The sequence below is a fragment of the Sebastes umbrosus genome, chromosome 17, assembly GCF_015220745.1.
Source record: "Sebastes umbrosus isolate fSebUmb1 chromosome 17, fSebUmb1.pri, whole genome shotgun sequence".
In the NCBI taxonomy this organism is placed as follows: domain Eukaryota; kingdom Metazoa; phylum Chordata; class Actinopteri; order Perciformes; family Sebastidae; genus Sebastes; species Sebastes umbrosus.
This window is the reverse complement of record NC_051285.1, coordinates 19,409,867-19,435,287: the sequence shown is the minus strand read 5'-3', so window position 1 is coordinate 19,435,287 and position 25,421 is coordinate 19,409,867. Positions and strand designations below refer to the sequence as shown.

At 44.0% G+C, this 25,421-nt stretch overlaps 1 protein-coding gene across 1 annotated transcript in view; it reads left to right on the top strand.

Annotated features, from left to right (window-relative positions):
- The window catches only part of LOC119475825 (Down syndrome cell adhesion molecule-like protein 1 homolog), a 64,754-nt gene extending 39,333 nt beyond the window's left edge, over window positions 1–25,421 (top strand). Inside the window, 31 exon segments of the mRNA XM_037748882.1 lie at window positions 963–1,238; window positions 1,573–1,863; window positions 2,708–2,980; window positions 3,825–4,109; window positions 4,286–4,405; window positions 4,491–4,667; window positions 5,247–5,446; window positions 6,952–7,048; window positions 7,237–7,365; window positions 7,452–7,619; window positions 7,727–7,797; window positions 8,818–8,874; window positions 8,876–8,905; window positions 8,907–9,060; window positions 10,091–10,237; window positions 11,440–11,595; window positions 13,343–13,482; window positions 15,977–16,131; window positions 16,664–16,780; window positions 16,911–16,972; window positions 16,975–17,073; window positions 17,180–17,278; window positions 17,567–17,755; window positions 18,610–18,897; window positions 18,991–19,146; window positions 19,284–19,314; window positions 19,432–19,550; window positions 19,664–19,816; window positions 20,755–20,955; window positions 21,970–22,281; window positions 23,376–25,421. Coding sequence (XP_037604810.1) covers window positions 963–1,238; window positions 1,573–1,863; window positions 2,708–2,980; window positions 3,825–4,109; window positions 4,286–4,405; window positions 4,491–4,667; window positions 5,247–5,446; window positions 6,952–7,048; window positions 7,237–7,365; window positions 7,452–7,619; window positions 7,727–7,797; window positions 8,818–8,874; window positions 8,876–8,905; window positions 8,907–9,060; window positions 10,091–10,237; window positions 11,440–11,595; window positions 13,343–13,482; window positions 15,977–16,131; window positions 16,664–16,780; window positions 16,911–16,972; window positions 16,975–17,073; window positions 17,180–17,278; window positions 17,567–17,755; window positions 18,610–18,897; window positions 18,991–19,146; window positions 19,284–19,314; window positions 19,432–19,550; window positions 19,664–19,816; window positions 20,755–20,955; window positions 21,970–22,281; window positions 23,376–23,809 — 5,186 coding nt within the window. The 3' untranslated portion in view covers window positions 23,810–25,421.

Sequence of the window (25,421 nt, the reverse complement as noted above, 5' to 3'; positions counted from 1 at the left end):
CCAGAAACTCTCACAGGTACTGCATTTAGCATAAAAAAAATATACTCAAATTATAACATGGCAAACTCAAGCCCAACAGGCAACAACAGCTGTCAGTGTGTCATTGTGCTGACTTGACTATGACTTGCCCAAAACTGCATGTGATCATCATAAAGTGGGCATGTCTGTAAAGGGGAGACTCGTGGTACCCATAGAACCCATTTTCATTCACATATCTTGAGGTCAGAGGTCAAGGGACCCCTTTGAAAATGGCAATGCCAGTTTTTCCTCGACAAAATCTGACCGCAAGTTTGGAGCGTCATTTAGCCTACTTCCTGACATGCTAGCATGACATGGTTGGTACCAATGATTCCTTAGGTTTTTTAGTTCTTTTCCGGTATCATATGATACCAGTATCTTCACTCTAGCTTCAAAACTAAGCCCGCTACAACCTAAAAATCGCAAGTTGCGTTAATGCGTTAAAGAAATTACTGCCGTTAAAACGAGTTTGACTTTGACAGCACTAGTAATAACCTAAGGTGTAGATACAGAAGTTAAATTAGCAGAGTATAATTCAAATATTTACTCACAAATCTGGAAACACAAAATGCATTTTTATCTGATGGATGATTACTGGTTTGTGAAGCTTTTTTATCACCAATAAATTAACAAATAACTAATAAACTCTTTATAATTATGATTTACAGTACTGCACAGTCGTACCATAACATGCTGTAATCTCTTAATTTATGAGTAAAAAAACATCAAAACATTTTTAAAAAGTTGTGGATATCAAGTTTAGTTAATGCCATGTGGAAAATAAAAGTCAAGCAACAGAAACACATACTTATAATAATAATTTCCTTTATAAAGCAGTTTCACAAATTGCTTTTCAGTTAACCATAACACAGAAAATGTATCTTTTGGAGTTTTGTTTTTTTTACATCTTTGTTCTAAACAAACAACATGCGTTCTTCTCTCAGATCCACTACGAGTGACGTTGTCCCCTAAGAACCTGAAAACTGGCATCAGCAGCACGCTGTTCTTCACCTGCACCGTGGAGGGCTCTCCAGAATACACCATAAACTGGTACAGCAACACAGAGCCCATCGTCCCCGACCAGCACATCTCCATCCAGGGGCAACACAACGACACCTTGCAGATCACTGCAGCACAGAAGTTCCACTCCGGAGCCTACCAGTGCTTCGCCTCCCGAAAGGGCCACACTGCTCAGGACTTTTCCATTATTCTGCTAGAGGGTATGTGGACAGAGCCTGTCGGGGAACTGAACAAGTGCACATTCTATATAAACAGGGTTGCAGCACGCATTTTATTATAGCATCGTAATAGCAGAGTGACGGGAAACCATGCTCTTTAAATTTAAAGCTTCTACTTTAACTGGTGACTTTTATTCTTCATCTGACTACTGGTGCATAAATTGTTTGCCATTGCAAATGTCATTGATATATACAGTATAATAGAGAAGGTCATGAACAGATCTAAAGTGGTTGAACATGCTGCTTTGCTTTTATGTCTGAACTTCTCCACCACTCTGTCTTTATTTTTCATCTTTCTCTCTCTGTCTCCTCTCAGATGGTACTCCTCGTATCGTGTCTTCCTTCAGCGAGCGGGTGGTGAACCCCGGCGAGCCTTTCTCCCTCATGTGTGGGGCCAAAGGAGCCCCGCCCCCCTCCATTACCTGGACGCTGGATGACGAGCCCGTGGTGCGAGACTCCACCTACAAGACCAGCCAGTACACCCTGTCGGACGGCCTGACCGTGTCACACGTCAACGTCAGCAGCCCGCAAATTCGAGATGGGGGAGTGTATCGTTGCGTCGCACGCAACTCGGCCGGTAGCGCCGAGTACCAAGCGCGCATAAAACGTAAGAGGTGCCTGTCTGCTTTTCAATATAAATGCACTCTACACCTGACTCTATACAAACACACAAGGGCTAGTGAGAGGCCATAGATCACTTTACATTTCACACACAGTTACGATCTCTGTCTGTCTATCTATCTATCTATCTATCTATCTATCTATCTATCTATCTATCTATATATCTGTCTATATCTATCTATCTGTTTATGGATATCTATCTATCTATCTATCTATCTATCTATCTATCTATTTATCTATCTATCTATCTACCTACCTATTTGTCTGTCTGTCCGGTATTTGTCTGTCTGTCTCTATCTATCTATCTATCTGTCTATCTATCTATCTATCTGTCTATCTATCTATCTATTTGTCTATCTATCTATGTATCTATCTATCTGTCTGTCTGTCTGTCTGTCTGTCTGTCTATCTATCTATCTATCTGTCTGTCTGTCTATCTATCTGTCTGTCTGTCTGCCTGTCTAGATCTATCTATCTATCTATCTATCTATCTATCTATCTATCTATTTGTCTATCTATCTATCTATCTATCTATCTCTATCTTTTAGAAAAAAAACAATCATTTAGATACACAAAATATTTGATTAGATTAAAATCCACAAATATCCTCAATCAGATTTTAGTAAAGGGAGCATAACTAACCTCCCTCTCCACCTGTCAACTTGCCCCAATCACTCTATCCCTCAACCTTTATCTCTTCACCTCTCGTCTCCGTGGCTGCTCCCTTACTCTGCCATGACCTCCTTCACCTCATCTGCCCCTTTCTCCGACCTCTGTCTCTCTCTCTGTCTCCTCCCTCCATCCCCTCCCTCTCTTCCCTGTGTCTCCAGGTCCACCCCGAATCAGACCCATGCGGGACATCACCGCAGTGGCGGGCAGGAACACCTACATAACGTGCCGCGTGATCGGCTACCCGTATTACTCCATCAAGTGGCTGAAGGACGGCATGCAGCTGCCCGATAATCATCGTCAAGTGGTGTTCGAGAACGGCACCCTGAGGCTGACGGACGTGCAGAAGGGCGCGGACGAGGGCACCTACTTGTGCAGCGTCCTGATCCAGCCCCAGGTGTCAATCAACCAGACCGTTCATGTCACTGTCAAAGGTGAGCGTGAAAAGGAGAATGGATTCAAAGGAGTAAAACTGCACTGGGCAATGTTTTTAGATCGAATACATCCAGATAGTGTGGCCCACCAGTGACTGATTGGGACGTACTGTGGCTTCACCCTATTTTCCCAAAAGAGGTGCTTGTTGTGAGCATTTCTTTGCACACATAACTGTATCCAAAATACAAAATGTCTCTTAACAGTGAGAAAGCAATCTGTCCAAATATAGCTGATGTTAGTTCTTTGCCTTTCTTCTCTCTTCTACAGTATGTGAAGGTTAAAGATGTTAGCAGAAGAGATTTCTGAACATCAGAGTACCTAAATACTGTCAGTTGGAGACACCAACGTTCAAAGTTGTGCAGTGCTGCTTTACAGTAATGCTTGACAGAGGTAGATGGTGTTTTAGGACTGATTTATGTTCCAGTGTGCATCTGTATTTTGTTTAGTCTGTGAGTGGGGGTAACGATGGTAGCGGGGCAGCTGCAGAGGTGTTTAAGGGTGTGTGCATGTGCCTGCGTGCGAGTGTGTCTCTGATTTAATTAGATGAATAATAATGAAGCCTAGATTAAATCCCCCAGATGTCTCAGCTGTAGTACCCCCACCCCAACCTCTATTACTATGGCAACGGAATGACTTCCTCCTGCCAATTGGACTCTAACCAGAGCAGCTATTATGGGCTGCAGGAGATGGGGACTGAAGGGGGGGTGGAGAAGAGGGGGCCCACTGGCCAATGACCTTCTCTCTCCCTCAGCATTGCTCCAGATGGCCACACTGCCACTCTTCCACGTCTATCGCTACCTTTATTTCCACTGACTCTCTCTGCGCTCTTCCTCTCTCCTCCAGTGCCGCCGCTCATCCAGCCCTTTGATATCCCCTCTACCTCAGTGGGGAAGCTCATGTACATCGCCTGCGTGGTGTCATCTGGGGACATGCCCATACGCATCACCTGGCACAAAGACGGCCAGCTCATCGTGCCAGGCTCCGCCTCTGGCGTCGCAATCGAGACCAAAGAGTTCATGAGCTCCCTGCAAATATCCAAGGTGACACTGAAGCACAACGGAAACTACACCTGCATTGCCAGCAACGCCGCCGCCACTGTCAGCTGGGAACGACAGTTGATTGTTACTGGTGAGGGATTGAGCGAAGGGAGAATGGCGTGATGATGAATTAGGTCAGATCAGATGTGATATCTGATGTGCAGAGGGAGCTTTGAATTGTATGTGTTATTTTAGGAACTACCTTTTACTGTAAGACCTTCTTTTAATACTTCCATTTAGGTTAATCGCATAATTTTTGTTTCTCAGTGCCACCGCGTTTCGTGGTGCAGCCCAACAATCAAGACTGTATCTACGGCAAAGCTGGAGTCCTCAACTGCTCTGTGGAGGGTTACCCACCTCCAAAAGTCATGTGGAAACATGCCAAAGGTCACATCATCCCTCGCTACAACATCATAAAAACAAAATCCAGGAAAAATCAAGCACTAACATGCATTTACTTTGTGTGGTGCAGGTGTAGGAAACCCTCAGCAGTACCACCCAGTCCCCCTGACCGGCCGTATCCAGATCATGTCAAACGGCTCTCTGCTCATCCGACACGTGCTTGAGGATGACCGAGGGTACTACCTCTGTCAGGCCTCCAACGGTGTGGGCTCAGACATCAGTAAGAGCATGATCCTCACTGTCAAGAGTAAGTGTCAATCATACTCTCTTTGGCTTGAACATTTTCATAACCATATCTCCTGGATTTCACACATACTGTACACAGAGACAAGCCTTAGCTATTTTTTGGAGGGGAATCAGCTCCTCTAAGATGCACTTTAGCCCCAGGCTAGTGCAGCCTGTACTGAACCCAACAAAACCTTGTCTCCGTCCTGCGCATCACTAACTGGGGGTATCTTTGCTATTGATTGATGTGTTCCGGCTGCAGGTCTGTGTGCTCCTGAATGTTTGGTGGGGAAAAGGGCTGATGAATTAGTGATGAAAACAAAACCGCAGGAACCCCTTCAATCAATAATCTATGTCTGAGGGAAGGAGGTGGAAAAGAATCAGAAGTAGAAGGAGAAGAAGGCGGAGAGGGAGGAGGTAGAGCAAGAGGGCCAGCGAGGCTTGAAGCGTGAAATGAAAATGGAGAACGAAGTGCAGAAATAGAGATGTCTATACATCTGTAATATATCCTCGGTTTCCAATACCACATCCCTGCTCCCTCGTCTCATTACTCCATATAATACCATCCGTCACACTGACATATGTCTGCAATTCTGCTCAGTTCCTGCCATGATCACCAGCCACCCCAACACCACCATGGCGAGGAAGGGCCAGACCAAGGAGCTGAACTGCACAGCGCGGGGCGAGCAGCCCATCATCATCCGCTGGGAGAGAGGAGACACCGTCATCGACGCTGAAAGAAACCCCCGTTACTCCATAACAATCAACAAGAAGGGGGACGAAGTCATCTCCACACTTAAGGTCAGATACAGAATATAACACCCAGCAGACCCTGAACTCAGCATGATGCCCTCTAAGGCTGCGACTAACAATTATTTTAATTTTCGATTAATCTGTTGATTATTTCCTCGATAAATCAATTAGTTGTTTGCTCTATAAAATGTCAGAAAATGGCGAATTATGTCGATCGGTGTTTCCCAAAGCCCAAGATGACATCCTCAAATCTCTTGTTTTGGTCACAACTCAAAGATATTTAGTTTATTGTCATACAAGAGTAAAGAAACCAGAAAATATTCACATTTAAGAAGCTGGAATCAGATAATTTTGACTTTTTTTTCCATGAAAGGGACTGTTTGTAAGTTCTTACATGTACAAATCAATCCGGGTCGGTGTCCTATGCACGCTCGCGTGTGGCTACACTGCTCAGACAAGACTCCAACACAAACTACACGGAAGAACCAAAACCGCAAAGTTATATCTAGTGAAGCCCGTCTTGCAAAACAGTGTTGGCCGTGGTCGGAGGACGCTGGGAGACCGTAGCTTTGGTCTCCAGGGCCGGAGTCCTCTGCTGTGCTCTGCTCCTCTGCCTGCCTGCTTGCCTTCATTCACACACCGCGCTCGTTCTCGCTCTTTCGCGCCACCTCACGTGCATGCGTGCACACTATACACTGCAGAAGAGTTAGTAGCTCTGAGAATATCTAGTGAATGTACAGTGGACGTTTGTGCAGAAATAAATGCTGCAGCTCCTGCAGACCGACAGAGGTTTCCTGTGTCTTGTGAAGTGTCGGGCTCCACAGCGAGAAATGTTATCGTCGCCGACCAAAACTCCGGTGTCTCCCCTGTTCCCTCCAGCCGCGGTCGGGAGGCTGAGGCAGGAAAAGCACTAGGATCAGCAGTGATTCATGGAGAGACCTTCGTCTGGTCGGCTAACATTACTGCCAAGCAGCGGAAATATAGAATGATATTGTGGTTTCAGCTGACGTGTGTCACCTCACTGTTTTGAGCGATGCTCGATCATGTCTATGTAGAGCGAGCTCGAGCAACAGGACGCTGACTTTCGTTAACCTAACGGCCACAGGTGTAGCTGTTAACAAGCATTTCTGATTCTTACAAACAGTCCCTTTAAATAAGTACTACTACTAATATAATATAATAAAATTACTATTACAAAATTACTAAACCGATTCATCGATTATCAAGATAGTTGGAGATTAATTTAATAGTTTACAACTAATCGATTAATCTTTGCAGCTCTAATGCCCTCACACCACAACTGAGAGGGATTGCTTGACGCTGTGAGGAGAATATATAGTAAAGAGTAATGGAAATAAATTATTTGGTCATTTTTCCTTGTAAATTTTATTCATTTTTTTTCTGTAAAATAAATTCTGCCAGTGTTGGCAGGTTTTTGTAGTGTTTAAGAATTTCCTGTGAAAAAAGAAGAGTATACTTTTCAAAACAACGCCTCATAAGGAGTTGGAGAAGATCGATGTGTAACTTTTTTCTATTTGTATTGATGCCCACAGCTGAACCCAGCCGAGCGAGGAGATTCTGTCTTCTTCTCCTGCCACGCCATCAACTCCTATGGAGAGGGTCGAGGGCTCATCCAACTCACTGTGCAAGGTAACTCTACCACATCCTCTATACGTCTCGCAACCTTCTTTAGTTCACTGAAACCTCATAACACAGTACATTGTGGATATGTAAACAGTCCAGTGAGGAAATGTTATAGAATCAGATCTCCAACGCTTTAGTTAAACATTGCAGGTGAAAAGCTCTCACCCCGCCCTCTCTCTCTGTCACACACACAGAACCACCAGATCCCCCTGAACTGGAAGTGAGGGAGGTGAAGGACAGGAGCATGAACCTGCGCTGGATCCAAAGGTTCGATGGAAACAGCATCATCACCAGCTACGACATCGAGTACAAGAACAAGTCAGGTGGGTGTCCTAAATTTAGATATGTATGTCAGAAAATTTGTTAAGATGCATATCTCAAAAATCTCAAATCTTTTTGTATTTGACAGACTCCTGGGATCACATGTACACAACCAGGAACATCTCACCCACCAACAACCAGGCTAACATCGTGGAGTTGCACCCGGCTTGTGTTTACAGCATCCGCATGTACTCCTACAACAAGATAGGCCGCAGCCTTCCCAGCAAAGAGCTCACAATCAGCACTGAGGAAGCACGTAAGTGATGTGTTCTCCTCTTGAAATCACGCTTGTACCTTTTCCCTGTATGGAAGAGGGCTAAGAAAGTTGACAGTAACACTTTATTTGACATCTTCCATCAACAGCGCCTGACGGGCCACCGATGGAAGTAATCCTCACACCGATGACATCTCAGAGCATACGGGTTACATGGAGGGTAAAATCACTACTATTATTATACCCAGTGAACACAAACTGTACCTCTGTCTGCACAACAGCTCATTTAAATATTATACTGTCCTGAGAACTGAATATATGTCCTTTATGTCTTAATCTAAAATTCATTTTTAGTAGTGTCCTACGAGGGACAAGTACATGCACAAAGTGCTTAGTTATAGCTAGTTCACACTACACAACTTTAGCCCTAATTTTCTGCTACCCGACAGTTTTTGGAGCTTTCTCCGACAAAAGCCCCAGATCAGAGGCAAATTGGCGTTGGCTCACTGCTCGCACATCGGCGTTCGAGCGCCATGTGTGAGCTGCTCAAAGAGGCGACCCGAGAGGCTCGCCGACGCTCGCCGATGCCTCGCTGACACAATCCAGATATCTAGCAAGTTAAATATCTGGAGCTGTCGGGGACTCCAACCACGAGCTACAGCCAATGAGAGCACAAGACAAGGGTTGAGGGAAAACCTGGGGAAAGAGGGGTCGACTGTAACAATAGGAACTTACTGTATGTGTTGCATATGCAACAAGAAGCAAAGAAACCGGTGGAAACAGGTTATTTGGTAAACACATGTGCCAACAACATCAGCAATGTGTCTCACGTATGGTATCACATCATTTACAGTGTATTACTTGCGTATTTTTTTGACAAAACGTAGTTTGGAGACCTCATCAGGGATTCCTTCTGGTGAAAGACCCCCTGTCACCGGTCAGTCATGCAGTGTAAAAACCACAACAGCTTAAAGACTCACGATTACAAGACAGCAAGTTGTGTAGTGTAAACAGTACTGCGATCTGACAACTTTGAAAGTCTTATAGTCTGAACTAGACATTAGTTAAAAATGTCAAAGGAGACCAAAGAATTCTGAGCTAACAACTAAACATTGGTGAAAGTATCAGTTACAGTTATGCAAACAGAGATAAATCATCATAAACAATTGATAGAAAAAATTGTACTTCATTGTACTAAAATGTACTTCAATATTAACTGCTATCACCACATTTCTTTCAGGCCCCTAAGAAGGAGCTGCAGAACGGGGTGATCCGAGGCTACCAGATCGGCTACAGAGGAGAACGGTCCGGGCAGCAACGGCCAGTACAGGCATAGTGGAGATGAAAGCTACAGGGGACAGTGAGGTGTATACCTTGGACAACCTAAAGAAGTTTGCCCAGTACGGGGTAGTGGTCCAGGCCTTCAACAGAGCCGGGACAGGTCCATCCAGTACTGAGATCAATGCAACCACGTTGGAAGATGGTAAGAGAGCTGGGAGAGAGGATGAGAGAGAAACCATAGATGGCGAGATGAAGGAAAAGGAGTGTAGAGACAACTGAGAGAGTGGACTGTGTGTAGGAGAGAGTGTGGGAGGACATGAGGGAGACAAAAAATTAAAAAGATCCATAGAGCATCTCCTTGATTTGTCAAGAAAAAAAGCAACAGGATGGCAGACACATAAATCAACGCAGCTAACATACATATATAGACACAAATGGACATACTCAAAAAAGGAGTAGAAATGAATTTGCAGCACATCCCCCCATTCTTCTTTCGACTTTAATTAGCACCCTCATTAGGCTGGTAGAGAGCGAGAGAGGAACAAGGAACCCCATTACTCTCTAAATGTCTGCCCACTCTGCCTCTCCTTTTCTTTATCTTCCTCTCATTGTTCCTCTATCTTCCTCCTCATCTCCCCTCTGTCTATTTTACATCTTTTTATTATATTTTTCTGACACTGCTGATCCTTTGATCCTTAGACAGAAATATCGGGGCCCTCCCTGTCTGTGTGGACAGTAATGATAGACACCCTGATCACAGTAACAATAATAGTGATGGTAATTGTCCAGATAGTCTGAAGCTGCTCTTACAGCCGCAATTACCTTAAAGACGAACATTGTCTTCCTTCAGATTTTATCCTCCGCCCTCCTCATCTGCATTTTAACCCCTTAAGGTGTAGATGTTTTACTATTCACGTTGCTCACTCTCTTCCTCCCCTCTACACCTCATCTCCTTCTCCTCTCTGTGCACTAAAAAACTAGCACTGAACAAGGAGCTATTGAGAGCTATTTGATCTTATTGACTGATTTGTTTCAGCAGACATTGCCTGTAGGCTGTTGGTGTTGAGTAGTCATTAATTATCTGTGCTTCAGCCGCCATGCTACATCAGTCAGGTCTTCTTAGCAACAGCAATAACCAAGGATTTTTGACAAGTACAAATCCTTAAAACAGCCTCAAAACGCATGTATTTGAACCATGCAGCGCTAACTCTCGCCCCCTGCTCTCTCTCCAGTGCCCAGTGAGCCTCCGCAGAACGTGCGAGCCATCTCCGTGACGTCGGACGAGGCGGTGATCACGTGGTCAGAGCCTCCACGGCTGACGCTGCACGGTGTGCTGAAAGGCTACCGGGTTGTGTTTTGGTCCCTCTTCCCTGACGGAGGTGGGTGCTGTGGGGGCCAGGCCCAGTGGCCAATGCAGAGTAATTATCACCTATCTCATTCTAAACGTCACCAAAAACCCCACTCTCCCACCCACCTGTCTCCCCGTCAGTGTTGTGAGTCAGAATGTGTTAACGTATGTCCGCATTTTTCTCATAAAACACTTCCTGTTCCTGTGTGTCTTTGAATTTGTTCATGTTTGCCCCTTGTTTCTTTGTGTCTTAGATTTTGAACACCATCAATATTGATGGGATGAGATTACAGTAGTTGAGTGTGTTTGTGCTCCTCTGTCTGTTCCACCCTGAGTCCCAAAAATGTATTTCATATACAACAAACTTGCATTGGTAAATATGTTTTGTGGGAAGTGACATCCAGATAATGGCAAGAAAAGCACAATTTATGGTTATGTTTAGGCTACTAAAGCACTCTGTTAATGTTAGGGAAAGACTGAGGAGCGAGACAGGACGTGTTGTCTTTTTAAATGTTTAACGAAAGCCGGAGTCTTTTCTTAAAGGCACTAAATTAAATATTCAGAGCGTATCTATTGCCTCCACACTGCTAACAGCGCTAAATGTGAAAACAACAGCAACAGTGCTGACAGAGCTAACAGCATTAACCTGGGGGGGGAACCGGACGGTGGGTGCTACGCTTCCGCGACACACTGTCGGGACGCCGTTATCAGCTGTAACCACCTTATGAAAGCAGTGCAGAGCGGTGGCTATGAGCTAGCCAGTGGGGCATGCTCACATGCACTAAAAGCACGAGCAGCCGGCCCAGCTATGTCAACAAAGCACAGAGAAGGTCGGATTACAACACACACAGAGGAAGAGTGAGTTCATTCTCTGCTCATTACTCCTCTATATCTTTACATACCAAATAGATGTTTGCTGCTATATTAATGCTCTGGATATCGTAAAGAGAACATTTAACCTTAACAAAGTGCTTTAGTAGCCTATAAACTGTGTGTGGGACACAACTCACAAATCCAGGTCTCTGCTTTAAAGTTTTGTGCATCGTATAACCAACCATCCACCTCGACATCCTCCCGACAACTGCTGCCTTTTGGTTTTAGGCACGTTTCCTCCAAAACATATTTAGCAAAGCAAGTGAGTAGTATATAAATGTATTTTGTAGAAGACAGAGTTGGTTTCCTGTCCACCTGATAACCAGCAGTACTCTCTGAAACCCGTCCTGTTCTCCTTAGAATGGGGAGAGATGCAGAACATCACCACCCAACGTGAGCAGGTGGAGCTGCGAGGGCTAGAGAAGTTCACCAATTACAGTGTTCAGGTGCTGGCCTACACACAAGCTGGAGACGGGGTCCGCAGCAACGTCCTGTATATCCAAACCCGCGAGGACCGTAAGTATACACACAAGCAGAAACTCTAAAGAAAAAGATTTATTATTTTTGTCAATATATTTTAGTGCAGGAAATATCCAAATAGAGTCGCGCTGGAACTATACTTGCACAGTGTATGGGGTGAGGGTAAATGGGGAAGGGAGATGGGGAGTGGGGTGTATAAAAAAGAGTGCTGGGCTGTATCTTAAACCCATGAAAAAAAGCTCATTTATGCTGGGAAGCTCCATTAGCAGTGCTAATGAGAATTAAGAGGCTTTGGGTCCATGGCTCAGGGCTGAGGGAGGGCTGGCGGGAGACACTTGGGGGGAGAGGAGGGGTGCTCCCTCGGAGCATATACCATCCAGGAGTCAGCCATCAGCCCGGGCCCGCATCCTATCCACCAGCCCTGTTGCCATAGGCATAGGGATTAACTCCTCTTGGATTAGAGAGAATTAATTTTCTGCTTACACCATTGGAGGCGGGATTACAGGCGGATCCATGTCTCTTTATAGAGGAGGGGGAGGAGGAGGGGCCTGGGGGTTGAAGATGGAAAGATAGAAAGGTGATCACACGTCCTGCTCTTGGCTGACAAAATGAATAAGCCATCCAAAAAGGAGACATAATAGAAATGTCATTACTAAGAATTTATTTTTTTCAGCCAATTTAAATTAAACTGCTAGACTTGCATATTTAGTTGAGTGTATTAGCCTCTTACTTTGACACCTCCTCCTCCGATTGGCACAGTAGTGCATAATATATTCATGTAGGTGGGGGCGTTTGCTCGCCTCCTCGTCAACACACGGGCCGTGCTGACTGTGCAGCAGACTGCCTGTATGTCTATCTGGAGTCCTGGGCAGATTTTGGGCACCAGATGGGACTTAACTCCCCCCCCCTCCCACTGCCACTCCTACTTTGACATGGAGGTCCAGTTATGATAATGATGACTGCCTTCTCTGCCCCTCCCCAACACAACCACCACCACCACCTCCAACATCATCACTCCCCCAGGAACTGCACCTATCATTCTCGCCATTCTGTCGTCCCCGCCTCCCTCTTTTAAAACATCCCTCGCTACATATATCCTTGTTGAGTTTTTATCCTTGCTCATGTAATGTGCAAAATGAAGTCTGAGTGCACACGGGCTGGTTGAATGGCTGGATCAGGGGCCCTCACATAAAAGAAGAAAAAGAGGAATTGGGGGTTGGATTTAGAGAGCTGGGTCTTACACTGTGGTAGCCACTTCCAGATGAGGCCCACTGTCAAGTGCGAGTCATATTTATGGTGGGGATTGAATAGGCCTGACACTGTGAACCCCATACTGTAAGGCCAATGCGACAAAAGCATTATTGTTCTCCTTTCACAGTATCCAGTGTCCTGATGTGTTTTGTTTTTTTTTGCAAAGTGTGCATCCATTTTAAACCCTTCTTACGCCTTTAGATGGGGATGAGAGTATTAAGTGGTGTCCAATGTCAAGCTTAAGTGGCTAGCCGAGGATCAGACACTAGTGTCTAATCTGTTTGTGGGTTTGAGAGTTAAGAGAATGCGCTGGGTGTCACAGAGTCAGAACTGCTGACCAATGTCTGAATGAACATATGCCACCGCCGTCCACCCAAAAGGGAGTTCTTCCAAGTCCTCCCAGAGCAGCGGCTTAGTGCAGGATAAGACTAGCAATATGCAAACAAGCCTGCTCACTTTAATGGGCATCCAACACCCAGCGTGTGCATGCACAAACACACATTTGCTGATGTTCCTATGTGTTTTTCTATAGTTCCTGGTCCACCAGCTGGCATCAAGGCAGTCCCCTCCTCTCCGAATAGTGTGGTTGTGTCCTGGTTGCCTCCTCACAAACCAAACGGCGTTATCCGCAAGTACACCATCTACTGCTCCAGTCCGGGGTCTGGGCAGCCGGTAAGTCCTTCCTCTGTGGGGTGTGACTCATATACGGGGCCAAAAGCAAAATGTTCCAGGTGATTGAGAAGCAAAGGAATTTGTGAACTTGATAAAAATCTACCAATGGAAATAATTAATTTGTAACCACTATCATTAATTGAACCTGAACATGTGTGAGTGTGTGTGTGTGTGTGTGTGTATCCTTGCGAGTGTCTCTCTTTCACCGTGTTTGCACCATCGCTTTATTTCCTGCCCTCCCAGATGAACAGATGAGGTTGTCTTGGCAACGTGATGAGACGTAGATATGCAAATGAAGCGGAGAACAAGCTCACACATGCACACTGCCGCATCAGAAACACACACACACACAGACATCACATTTCAACATTTTCTATTTATACACGCGTGTGCGGCATTTCAGTTGTGGTTAGATCATGTGCACACAAACACCAGCACGCAGTGAAATCTGATATCAGGATAGAATCTCACTTTCTTATTATTCACAAATACTCCTCCCTCTCTGTGCATGAGTGCCATGTAAATGAGCACGGGGCAGGGAGGAGTGAGGGAGGAAGAGGAAGGGAGGGGGGAAAAGGAGGTTGAAGGAGAGAAAGAGAAACACCATTAGAGGTAGGGAGAGACCGAGGGGGAAATGAGGGGAAAAGAGAGGGAGAGAGTGAGAGACGGGCTGGGAAGAAGGGAGGAGCAGAGGAGGGTATCAGTCACATCGAGATGAGAGTGCTTTTGTCCGTCTTTTCATTATCTCCCTGTATCACTCCCTGGATCACCACAACACGGCCGCTATGCTGGAGGAATGTTCGAACGCACCCCCTACACACACACACACACACACACTCACACACACTCACACACACTCCCTCCCTCCCTGTGTCCCTCCATCCTCTCCTCTTCACTGAGCTAGACAGAGGGGGGATAGAGGGAAAGAGGGAAAAGCAAATGGTGAAGGAACTGAAGATGAACACTGAGAGATGAACAGATTAAAGAGATAGAACAGAGCACCGACTTGAGAGGAAACAGTGTTTTTGTGCGCGCGTTGGCATGTGTGTGTTTTTATGCCTGCAGGTGTATGTGTGAATATTTCTCAAAAGATGTGTTTATGGGGAAAAATATCCACATGAACACATAATTTAATCCCAGTACCAAGGCTAAAATTAGATTTTTTTTAACCCAGTGAATAAATCTGCCTATGTGAGGTGAAATAATTTAATTTGTGACTAGTGGAGTGATTTGCTCTATTCTGGCTTCTTCCAAAAAAACAATAAAAGGGAAATCCACACACTCCATCTTAATGCATGATTCTATTTCACTGATTTATCTTAATTATTTTATTAATTAATGCTTGATTGTAACAGCTTTGTTACAATTCTCAAAACATTAACTCACAACATTTAACTTGTATGCCAATGGTAAATAAATTAATCAGCATCTGCTATCAAATGATATTTCCCTTTATCATCATTTCAGTCAAGAGGGGTTAAAACTCTACTGATAGGCCTTTCTCACAGCAGCCATTTTGACTTGTCATAGTAAGAAGAAAAGCACAGGTGTTCCTAATGACATTAACAATGGCTCCATTGTATTCAAGTGTTTCAGTAAGTCATCAGTGTGACAGTGAGCCAGAAACACCAGGACCCTGAAATTGAAGCAGCTGAATGGAATTCAGCCATCATTAATTTGATTGTTTACACCTTTGCTTTTCATACTGTGACATGTCAAAAATGTCCTCTGTGAAAAAGGACTATTAAGGTTTCTTGCCTGCTTCAGGATGAATGCCAGCAATCTACATGAACACAGAGGTGGAGTGCATAGAGGGGTCATTCATAGCTGAGAAAGGCCTCCAACAGCGACACGTCCCTATACCAAGAACCATCAAATACAAGCGAGAGAAATAACAATTTAGAAAACATCTAGATGCGTAAATTCAACTAAGCAATAAGGCAATTAATAAGGAATATGTATACACATCAGAATTGCAATGTTTAAGGTCAACTAAAGACCGCATAATTCATTCTAAAACAAGGCAAAGAATGTAGGAAAAGAAGAGCATTTGGGAACATTCAGTATGTATGAATTGAAAAAGAGCCTACATGAAAATACAATAATGGATCCTTATCAATATAACATACGGGAATCTCTGTTTACTCTATTTCTATGTTCATGCTTATTGCCCTGTGAACTCGGTAAATTGAAACACCTGTCCTACACACTAGATATGTCAGTCAGATCATTTTATGTCGAAGAGGGCACGCTGTGCTGATATCCTGATCTGAAGTGTCTAAAATAACGAATCAATAATAATAATAAGTTAAAAAGTCGGCTGTGAAAAAAGACCTATTGGCAGGATGTTCACTTCTTTTTTTTCCAAGAAAATGATTGTTGTCTTTCAATACCCATTTGAGATGTATGAGCTGTAACACTTTGGCCACCAAGCCTGTCGTGTCCTTGTCTCATCATACTTTGCTAACATGACATTGCGTGCCCTCTGTCCCAGGCGCCCAGCGAGTACGAGGCCAACCCCGAGATGCTCTTCTACCGTATCACGCACCTCACCCGCGGTAAACAATACCAAATCTGGTCTGCAGCCGTGACGACCGCGGGCCGAGGCAACATCAGCTCAAAGGTCACAGTGGAGCCCTGCTGGGAAAGGTGGGTCCTCGGAGCGAGCCTGTAGAGGAGGAGAGATTTCTGTAAAGGTTATGAAGCTATGAAACAGCGACATGATCTCCTGTACACAGATCACTTTCATCAATCTCTCTCCTTCTGTCTCTGTCCCGCTCTCTCTGTTATTGATTGACAGCCGTGGTTATTGATTGAGTAGCGGCTATGTTGCAAGAAACGCTGTTGTTAATTATGTGGTGATGAACAGGGCCTATCCAGTAAAATGACCCTTGGGGAGAGAGGTAGCGTGCGAGAATCAATAGAGGGGAGTGTCTATGGAGAAAAGATGTACTGAAACTAAGAGGTTAGAGGAGGGGCTACACTAAAACACCACGCTACTGCTTTTTATTCCCTCAGCAGTGAGTAAAGGCCTTTCCCCCTAGGAAAACTTGGCCGTTAGACATCTGAAAGTACGAACAAAGACATATTTGTGAGAGATGCTGAAGTTTTTGTTTTGTATTTGTGTGTCAATCATCATCTGTTGTGTCTAAGATTCATCACTTTATTTTTGTGTGTGCAGTCCCGGGTAAGATCCTGTCCTTTGGGGCACGGTGACCACACCCTGGATGAAGGAAGTGCGTCTGCCCTGCAGCTCAGTGGGAGAACCCGCCCCCACAATTAATGGACCAAAAGACAGGTGAGACAGCTCATCTTATACCACTTACTGTATATGCCAGCGTCATGACTCACTCAGAAAGATATGTGAAAGAAAGAGTTACTTACTCTGGGATGAGATTAACATCTGTAACCTGTGTGTACTTTGCCAGTGAGGACGCTGCCATCCCGGTGACAGCTGACAGTCAGCGACAGATCTTGTCCAACGGCACTCTGTGCTACGTTCAGTCAAAGCGGAGGATTCTGGGTACTACACCTGCACGGCCACTAACACTCTAGGCTTCGACACCATCATAGTCAATCTCGTGGTGCAAGGTAAGAAGACACAAGATGTATTTGAGTGGAAATCAAGTGGAGGACACGTTTTCTTTGTGAAGTTTCAGCTCTGTTGTTGAGTCACTGTCTCTGTGTGTACATCCAGTTCCTCCCGATCAGCCTCGTCTGACAGTCTCCACTACCTCCACCTCCTCCATCACCCTGGCTTGGATCCCTGGGGACAATGGGGGGAGCTCCATCAGAGGTAAGACCTCCTGTGAACAGAGAAACACCTGCCCACCATGCAGCTGTCTCATGAAAACACATCCTTGACCTTCTAGCTGATTTTGTGACAGATCTTTTTGAAAGTGCTTCCCCCTCTTTCTATTACCAATACTGCAAATAACAGTGTAAACAATGTTTCTGTGTAAGAAGTAGTCAAAGTAGAGTTGACTGTAGCTGATTGTTTCCCCCTGGTGTCCAATAGATGAAGCAGCACCCTTTAATTTCTTGGATTTACAGCAGTTGTTCTAAATGACTTGTGATTCTGCAGGATTTGTGCTGCAGTATTCTGTGGACAACACAGAAGAATGGAGGGACGTGTTCATCAGCTCCAGTGAACGCTCCTTCAGGCTGGACAATCTACGCTGTGGAACCTGGTACAAGGTCAAGTTGGCCGCCAAGAACAGCGTGGGCTCAGGACGCATCAGTGAGATCATTGAGGCTAAGACGCATGGAAGAGGTGAGGGGTGGAGGCAGAAGTGTTGTATATGTGAGTGAAGCAGGAAACAAGTGAACAGACTATAACTCTGGGGCCTCAAAACGGAATAAAGTTGTCTTTGTTTTTGTTTTTGGATTTTGCTGTTCCTTCCTATTTAATGTTTATTTTAAGGCAATATGAATTGTCTTGAAACTGCCCCTTGCAGATCATGGACATTGAAAACACATATAATTGTAGCGTACTTTGTAAGAAAAATTGTTTTTACGTTGAGGGAATTTATTGGGTGTTTTCTACCTACTTATAACTAATTTTCAAACAGTTTGTTTTTGTCATGAATACTTTCACAAAGAATAGGAATATTACAGAAGCAAAAGGCAAAAGCGGCATTATTTTTCTTTAGGAACAAGTTTGATTTTCCGAGCTTTCGCACCGCGGATAAAGGTATCAACCAATCAAGTTTTGCAGAACGGGTGGATATGCGCCTATAATTATGAAAAAACAACACGGAGGCTCCATAGTTCGAACAAGGACGGCAATCTTTATTACTCCTTTCAACTTTGACCAAGGCAGACCAGATCCGCTCCTTTCGCTCTTACCTTTCACAATAAAAGCCATAAACATACAATATTTGCAGGCAAGTATTTTACATTTTCGTGTTGTTTATTCGTCACAACCCGGTGTGTTAAGGCCTTAAGACCTTGTATTTAGGGAAAAAACCTGAATAAAATCCTAATGTGAAATAGCACCAATAATGATTATTTTGATGGTCATTAAAAGATCACAAATAAATACAGATATACATTATTGCTTGGTTGGCATCACCACCCTCCTTCTAACCTCCCGTTTTTCTGTGTCTTTGCCACTCTTCTCTACAGAACCAGTGTTCAACAAGGATCAGCCGCTGCTCACCCACATCAACTCCACTCATGCGGGGCTCAACCTGCAGGGCTGGACCAGCGGCGGCTGCCCCATCACCGACATGATGCTGGACTTCAGGCCTAAAGGTACCTGGGCATGGCAGAGCCTCAAGGCCAACTCCACCACTCAGCTCTTTCTCAGTGAGTTGCGTGAGGCCACCTGGTACGAGCTCAAAATGAAGGCCTGCAACAGTGCCGGATGTGGCAACCAGAGCTCCCAGTTTGCCACCACCGACTACGATGGCAGTAAGTGTATCCTACATCTGTCCATCATCTTTTCTATTCTCGCACTGAATTTTCTGTATTAAATATTTTCCCCCTTCCTTCTCGTCTCCGCAGGTACAATCCCTCCCATTAAATCAGCTCGTGGAGAAGGGGATGATGTGAAGAAGCTGTTCTCCATTGGCTCTCCCGTCATCCTGGTTACTCTGGGCGTTGCTTTGCTCTTCATTATCCGCAAGAAACGCAAAGAGAAGAGGCTTAAACGACTTAGAGGTGAGGGAAAGTAAACGAGAGTTCAGAGAGAGATCAGTGTTATTGTGTGTAATGGATTAATGTAACGTAGAGTGACAAGTTGAAACGATTATCTTCACAGCCAACTATAATCTAATTAAGATTTTGTCCTCTTATAGATGCTAAGAGCCTTGCTGAGATGCTTATCAGGTAAGAGCCAGCTTTTGTGGGCATATGAGTTAATATTTCACATAAGTCAACCTCATAAATGTTTGGAAAATTGTATGGGAATCTTACTATATGTGTCATTTCCATGTATGTGTGCAGCAAGAACAATCGCAGCATAGACACTCCAGTGAAGGGCCCTCCTCAAGGACCGAGGCTCCACATTGACATCCCACGTGTTCAGCTACTCATTGAGGACAAGGAAGGCATCAAACAGATAGGCATGTGGCTACAACATAAACTATCATTTATCACTTTCATTTCTAGCTTATATTAGATAATTAACATTTTTTTTGTCTATCTGTTGTATATCTTCATCTTCTGCCTGCAACAGGGGAGGACAAGGCAGCGGTGCCAGTGACAGATACTGAGTTCAGCCAATCAGTGAATCCGCAGAACTTCTGTACAGGCGTGTCTCTGCACCATCAAGCCCTTATCCAGAACTCAGGGCCTTTGATCGACATGTCTGACATCCGCCCAGGAACAAGTGAGTTTGTTTTTCTTTCAAATCAAGACTTTTGCATAACATTTCACAAATCTTAAAGCTGTAGTCGGTAACTTTGAGCAAATATGATCACATTTTTTAATATATTTTTATTTTTATAGAATGATCACTATATCCTGACAGTAGTGCATGAGACAGTTAATCCGGAAAAAAAATCATGTTCCTCTGTGTCCTCCTGTGCTCCTAATAGAAACGGCCAAACTAGGCAGCGCTGATCAAATATGAATCAAGATTCTGTTACTGTAATGCCTATTTCTATATAAAATGCAAGTCCATTTAATGTCTATTTTTCTCCTCTAATGTTTTCAGAAACATTTTGTAGTGTACTGTTTAGCTGTACAATGAGTGTTTTCTCCGGCCGGTGGGCAGTGCTTAGTTTTCTCTCGACTGATTTCAACCTGGCGACGGGGTCACAAACTAATTTTACAGCTAAACAGTACACTACAATATGTTTCTGAAAACATTTGAGGTGAGAAATAGGCATTACAGTAACAGAATATTGATTCATATTTGATCAGTGCTGCCTAGTTTGACCGTTTGATTGGAGTTCATGAGTTCCACAAGCAGTGATTGACAGCTGCACAGAGACTCCTCAGCTCTGATTGGTTGTTTAGGTTCAGGTGCGGTGAAAACTTGCAAATGCCATTAAGAGCACTAAAGAGAGGCAAGGAACATGTTTTTTTCCCCGCAAATTATCTGTCTCATGCACTACTGTCAGGATATAGTGACTGTTTTATAAAAATATCTTTTTATCACATTACTTGTTACTCAAAGTTCCCGACTGCAGCTTTAAAGTGATAGTACATGAAATACAGTAGGTTGAGCAGGTAAATCCAGGTGAAAGCTTTGATCTCTGAACGAATTGCACTTCATCCACTTTATCAACTCAGCTGTTCTCTGATCACTGTGACCTCTCTCAGACCCCGTGTCCAGGAAGAGTATAAAATCAGCCCACAGCTCCAGAAACAGATATTCCAGCCAGTGGACGCTGAGCCGGCCGAGTCAGAGCCAGTCAACGGCTTCGGCACGAACTCTGACCTCCGATTGGCGGACGATGGGCTCTCACGGCATCACTGCCACTGAGAGTGACAGCTACAGCGCCAGCCTGTCGCAAGACACAGGTGGGTCAATCCCAGCCAGCACCTCTGATACAATGACACTGATACTCTTATGTATTACTATTGCTTTTCCATTTTTTACACCAAGAAGCAGCTCTTTATGAAAATAATGAAAAGTCTTTAGTTTTTTCATCAAATTTAAGACCAATCCAGCGGAATATGAACAGTATCGACACCATAACAAGCATCCTCAAATTACCAAATGAAAGACTGAAGAAAATATATTCCGTTTTGCCTAACACATCCTTCCCAAATCTTGTGACTTCAGTATTTGTATGTCCTAGTTAAGCCCCTGGCTACTAACACTGTTATTTAGTGCAACCAGTAACACTATTACAAAGTAGCAAGCATAGACTATATAAGAAGTGGACGTAGTCACCGTGACGTCACCCATTGGTTTGTGGATTGGCGTTTTGAAGCCTCAAGTTCAGCATTTTGCCAGTCCCCATCTTGTTTTTTTGCAACCAGAAGTGACACAAGGGTGGAGCTAAGTACAACCGAATGCTGAATAAGAATTTTTTCAGCGACCAAAAAGGTTATAATTAACTTTCATGAACTGAAAACACATTGTGAAAGGGTTAAAGTTCTAAGACGAAAACACGGACAACTCCCAGACCTGACAACGCCGTGGTAGCAACCTGTCAATCACAAGGGTGCCACGCCCTAAAGCATACCCTGCTTTATGGTCTATTTGACTCTAAGTGGGACCATAATTTACTAAATGAACATCATGCTGTATTGAAGAAGACTTGAAACTAGTGATTGAGACCATAAACTCATGTTTACGTTGTTTACTGAGGTAAAAAATCAAGTGAGAAGTAGGCTCATTTTCTCATAGACTTCTATACAATCAGACTTCATTTTGCAACCAGAGGAGTCGTACAGCATCCTTTTCTAAATAAAAAATAAAATAGAAAATGTTTTTAAAAAATCAATCAAACCAGCTATGGAAATTGTTGCCACATATTATATTAGATGTATGTGCTTTTAATTTATATTATTGTATGTTTTTTCCAGATAAGGGTCGCAACAGCATGGTGTCGACAGAGAGCGCCTCCTCCACTTATGAGGAGCTGGCGAGGGCCTACGAGCACGCCAAGCTGGAGGAGCACCTGCAGCATGCCAAGTTCACCATTACAGAGTGTTTCATCTCTGATAGCTCATCTGACCAAATGACCACAGGCACCAATGACCCGGCAGACAGCATGACCTCCCTCAGCACGCCGTCTGAACCGGGCATCTGCCGCTTCACTGCCTCGCCGCCCAAACCGCAGGACTATGACCGCGGTAAAAATGTGGCTGTGCCCATTCCTCACCGCGCTAACAAAAGTAAGTACAAACAGATGCATGAATACCTGCTTTTTCTTGATTTACCTTTGATAACACATTTTGAACCTGTAGTACTACATGCTTTTACAGTTAAGACACTCAATATAAGCCACAGATCCTTCTTTCTTCTATGTATTTATTGTGACCCAACAATACCCTTACACCCAAGACTGAGAGTTAAGTGAAGCCAGAGACTCCTAAATCAAAAGTAAGAATTATATTCCCAAAAAGGAAAAGACAAAAGGGCAACACAATGACAATGTTGAGAAAAGATTTCATCAAACATGTACAAATACATAGCGGGAATAAACTGAACTCTGTGGGAGAAAATGTTCATTACACAATAATTCAGCAGATAAATAGGAAAATCCCATTTAAGACCAGGGAATCACAGTGTCACTATAAAATTCAAAGTTGAATTAAAAGCTATTGTATACTGCTAAATAATTACCTGCAGACAGTTGGCTAGGGTGACTACAGTAAAGGCTGTTACACACCGGGGGCGTGACAGATAAACAATACGAAAATGTGAAATATCCACCTACGAAAAGTAGGCCCTATATAAGGCTTTTATTGTGAAAGGTAAGAAGGGAAGGAGTGGATCTGGTTTGCGCTGCCTTTGTCAAGGATGAAAGAAGTAATAGTTTGCCATCCTGGTTTGGACTATGGAGCCTCCGTGTTGTGGTTTCATAAATAAAGGCGCAACTCAAACTGTTTCACACATTTTGATTAGTTGGTGCCTTTATTCGCAGTGCGAAAGCTCAGAAAAGAAAATTGGCCTCATTTGGAAAAAAAAATGACGTCGCTTTTTCACTGCGTAATATTCTATAGTAGTATAGAGTACTCATGACAGTTTGAAGAAATATATTAACGTGTAAATTAATCACACGAAAAAAACGCCCCTGGTGTGTTCTTAAAGCTACAAAAGGAAGCAAGGTGTCATGTTTTATGGCTGATATGTCTCCAAGGTTTAGTTTCTTGCCACACACATGAAGAATCAAATCAAAACCACCAAGTCTATATAGATATATAGGCATGTATTGATATAGGAAATTATGAATTTTTGCTTTAAACTCTTCTCTCGCCTCTCTCAGGTGAATTCTGCAACCTACCCCTCTACATGAAGACAGACCCATTCTTCCGCAAGCAAGGGGAGCTGCACGACCCATGCCCAGCTGTGCCGCCGCGGGAAGCCTCAATCCGCAGCCTGACGCAGCGGGCGTATCACACCCAGGGCCGTCACAAGACTCTAGACCCTGCCAAGCAGCAGGTCCTGACGCTGGGCCATTCTGGGCTGAGCAGCTTGGGTTCGAGCTCGGGCACCGCCACCTTGCCCCAGAGGACTCTCACCATGCCCAGCTCCAACACCGCAGCAACAGCTTCCACCTCCAGCACGAGCAGCAACCCCACCAACAGTAACAAGGTGGGGGGCTCCAGAGACTCGCTGCTAGAGAGCAGCTCTTCTGCACTGGGGAGACTGCAGAAACAGAGTGTGGGGGCGTACTCCAAGTCATACACACTGGTGTAGTCCTCTCTCTTGCACAGACTTGCATTGCTGTCCCACTCCTCAGCCAGCCCCACTCTGGTGCTCTTCAGTCTGGGCCAGAAAGGGCATGTGACCACCTTTCTTTAAACCCAACTAATGGTGAACTGCCCAGCGCTCTGTCTAATTTTCCTCGGGATAGGTGTTCTCCCAGACAGAGACCCAGCTAACCCTACTTCTCATGTTCACCTGGGACTCTATAAAAGAATTACTAACTCCAACTAACAGTTCCAGCCGGCTGGCGCTCCGCTCCGCTCTGTTCTCGCGGGAGTTGCACAGCAAAAAAAAAAAACACAGAAGGGATTCTGTGGTCATTTGGAAATATTGACTATAATTGAGGAGCTAAAAAGCTCTGTGTTTATGATGATGAAGACTACGATAGCCAGTATGAAGCTGTGTGGCCATCCCGTCTCTCATACGCACACACATGCTGTCCTCCATAGTTTGAGTATTATTGTCAATTTGCAGGACTTCCAGTTAAGTTCCCTATTCTTACTGTATCTTTCACCCTCTGTGTGTCTCTTAAAGTCCCAAATAGCTATTGGCAGATTTTCTCTTAATGGTGATTCCAAAAGAAATGATTCAGGTTCACTTCCAAGAAGGTTTTAAAATTTCTATCATATAATGTTCTCCACACATCTCTCTCCAGCTGAACAGTGTCTAACTTTTTAAACAAATCACGACAACCCAAATGAACCAGCTATAAGTTCTCACATTACAAATAGAGAATATTTGGTATTATAAAGAATTTACATATATATTTCTATGTAGGTATATTATTGACATTTAAATGAAATTATGACAAAGTATTAATTGTATATACTACAATAGTGTAGTAGTATATACAGCAATTTAATGTTAATGTCAAATTTAAGAACGAGACAATCGCTCAACCCAAAATTTTAAAAAAGGTTGGACTAAAGAAAGAAAAAACGTTTAGTATATATACGGGATGTTCTGTATGTTACTGTATGTAGAACGACTAAGAGAAGAGTGATTCGCTCCTGTATGGACAGAGAGTGACCCTTTCCAAGCCCCATGTTGAGATGGGAAGATAGGCTACTTGGTTTTAGTTTCAGTTCCTGAAAAGGCAGGCTGGCTGGGTGAACAAATGATCGCCTCCCTGGTTTGAACGCTACTTTGCCGCGTGTGTTCGGCAGAAACAATCATGGCAGAAAGCCTTCTGTAATATTATTTAAGTCTGCTCATGAGAATACAGGCTCTTTATAGACTTTATTACGCTTGTCGAGAGCCTGAGTGGTTGGTGCATACATTGACATTCAAAAAACAAATCAGTGTCACAGAGGATCCACAAATAAGTTTTATGTTTTGAGAGTGGTTGGAGACTTGAGTTATGATACAGAATTAAAGGAATGGTTTGGGTGTATTGAAGTGGGGTTCTATGAGGTACTTATCTACAGTCAGTGTATCACCTTCAGTGGATGAGCACGCTCCCAATTTGGAGAGGTAGACAGGAGTTACCGCATGGAAGCAAAGCAATGTACTGCTGTGGACGGGGCAGCAGCAAAACGTATTTTAGTCACCTAAAAGAAAGTCTCACCTAAAAAAAATTAATATCAGCTTAAGTGTACGTGCG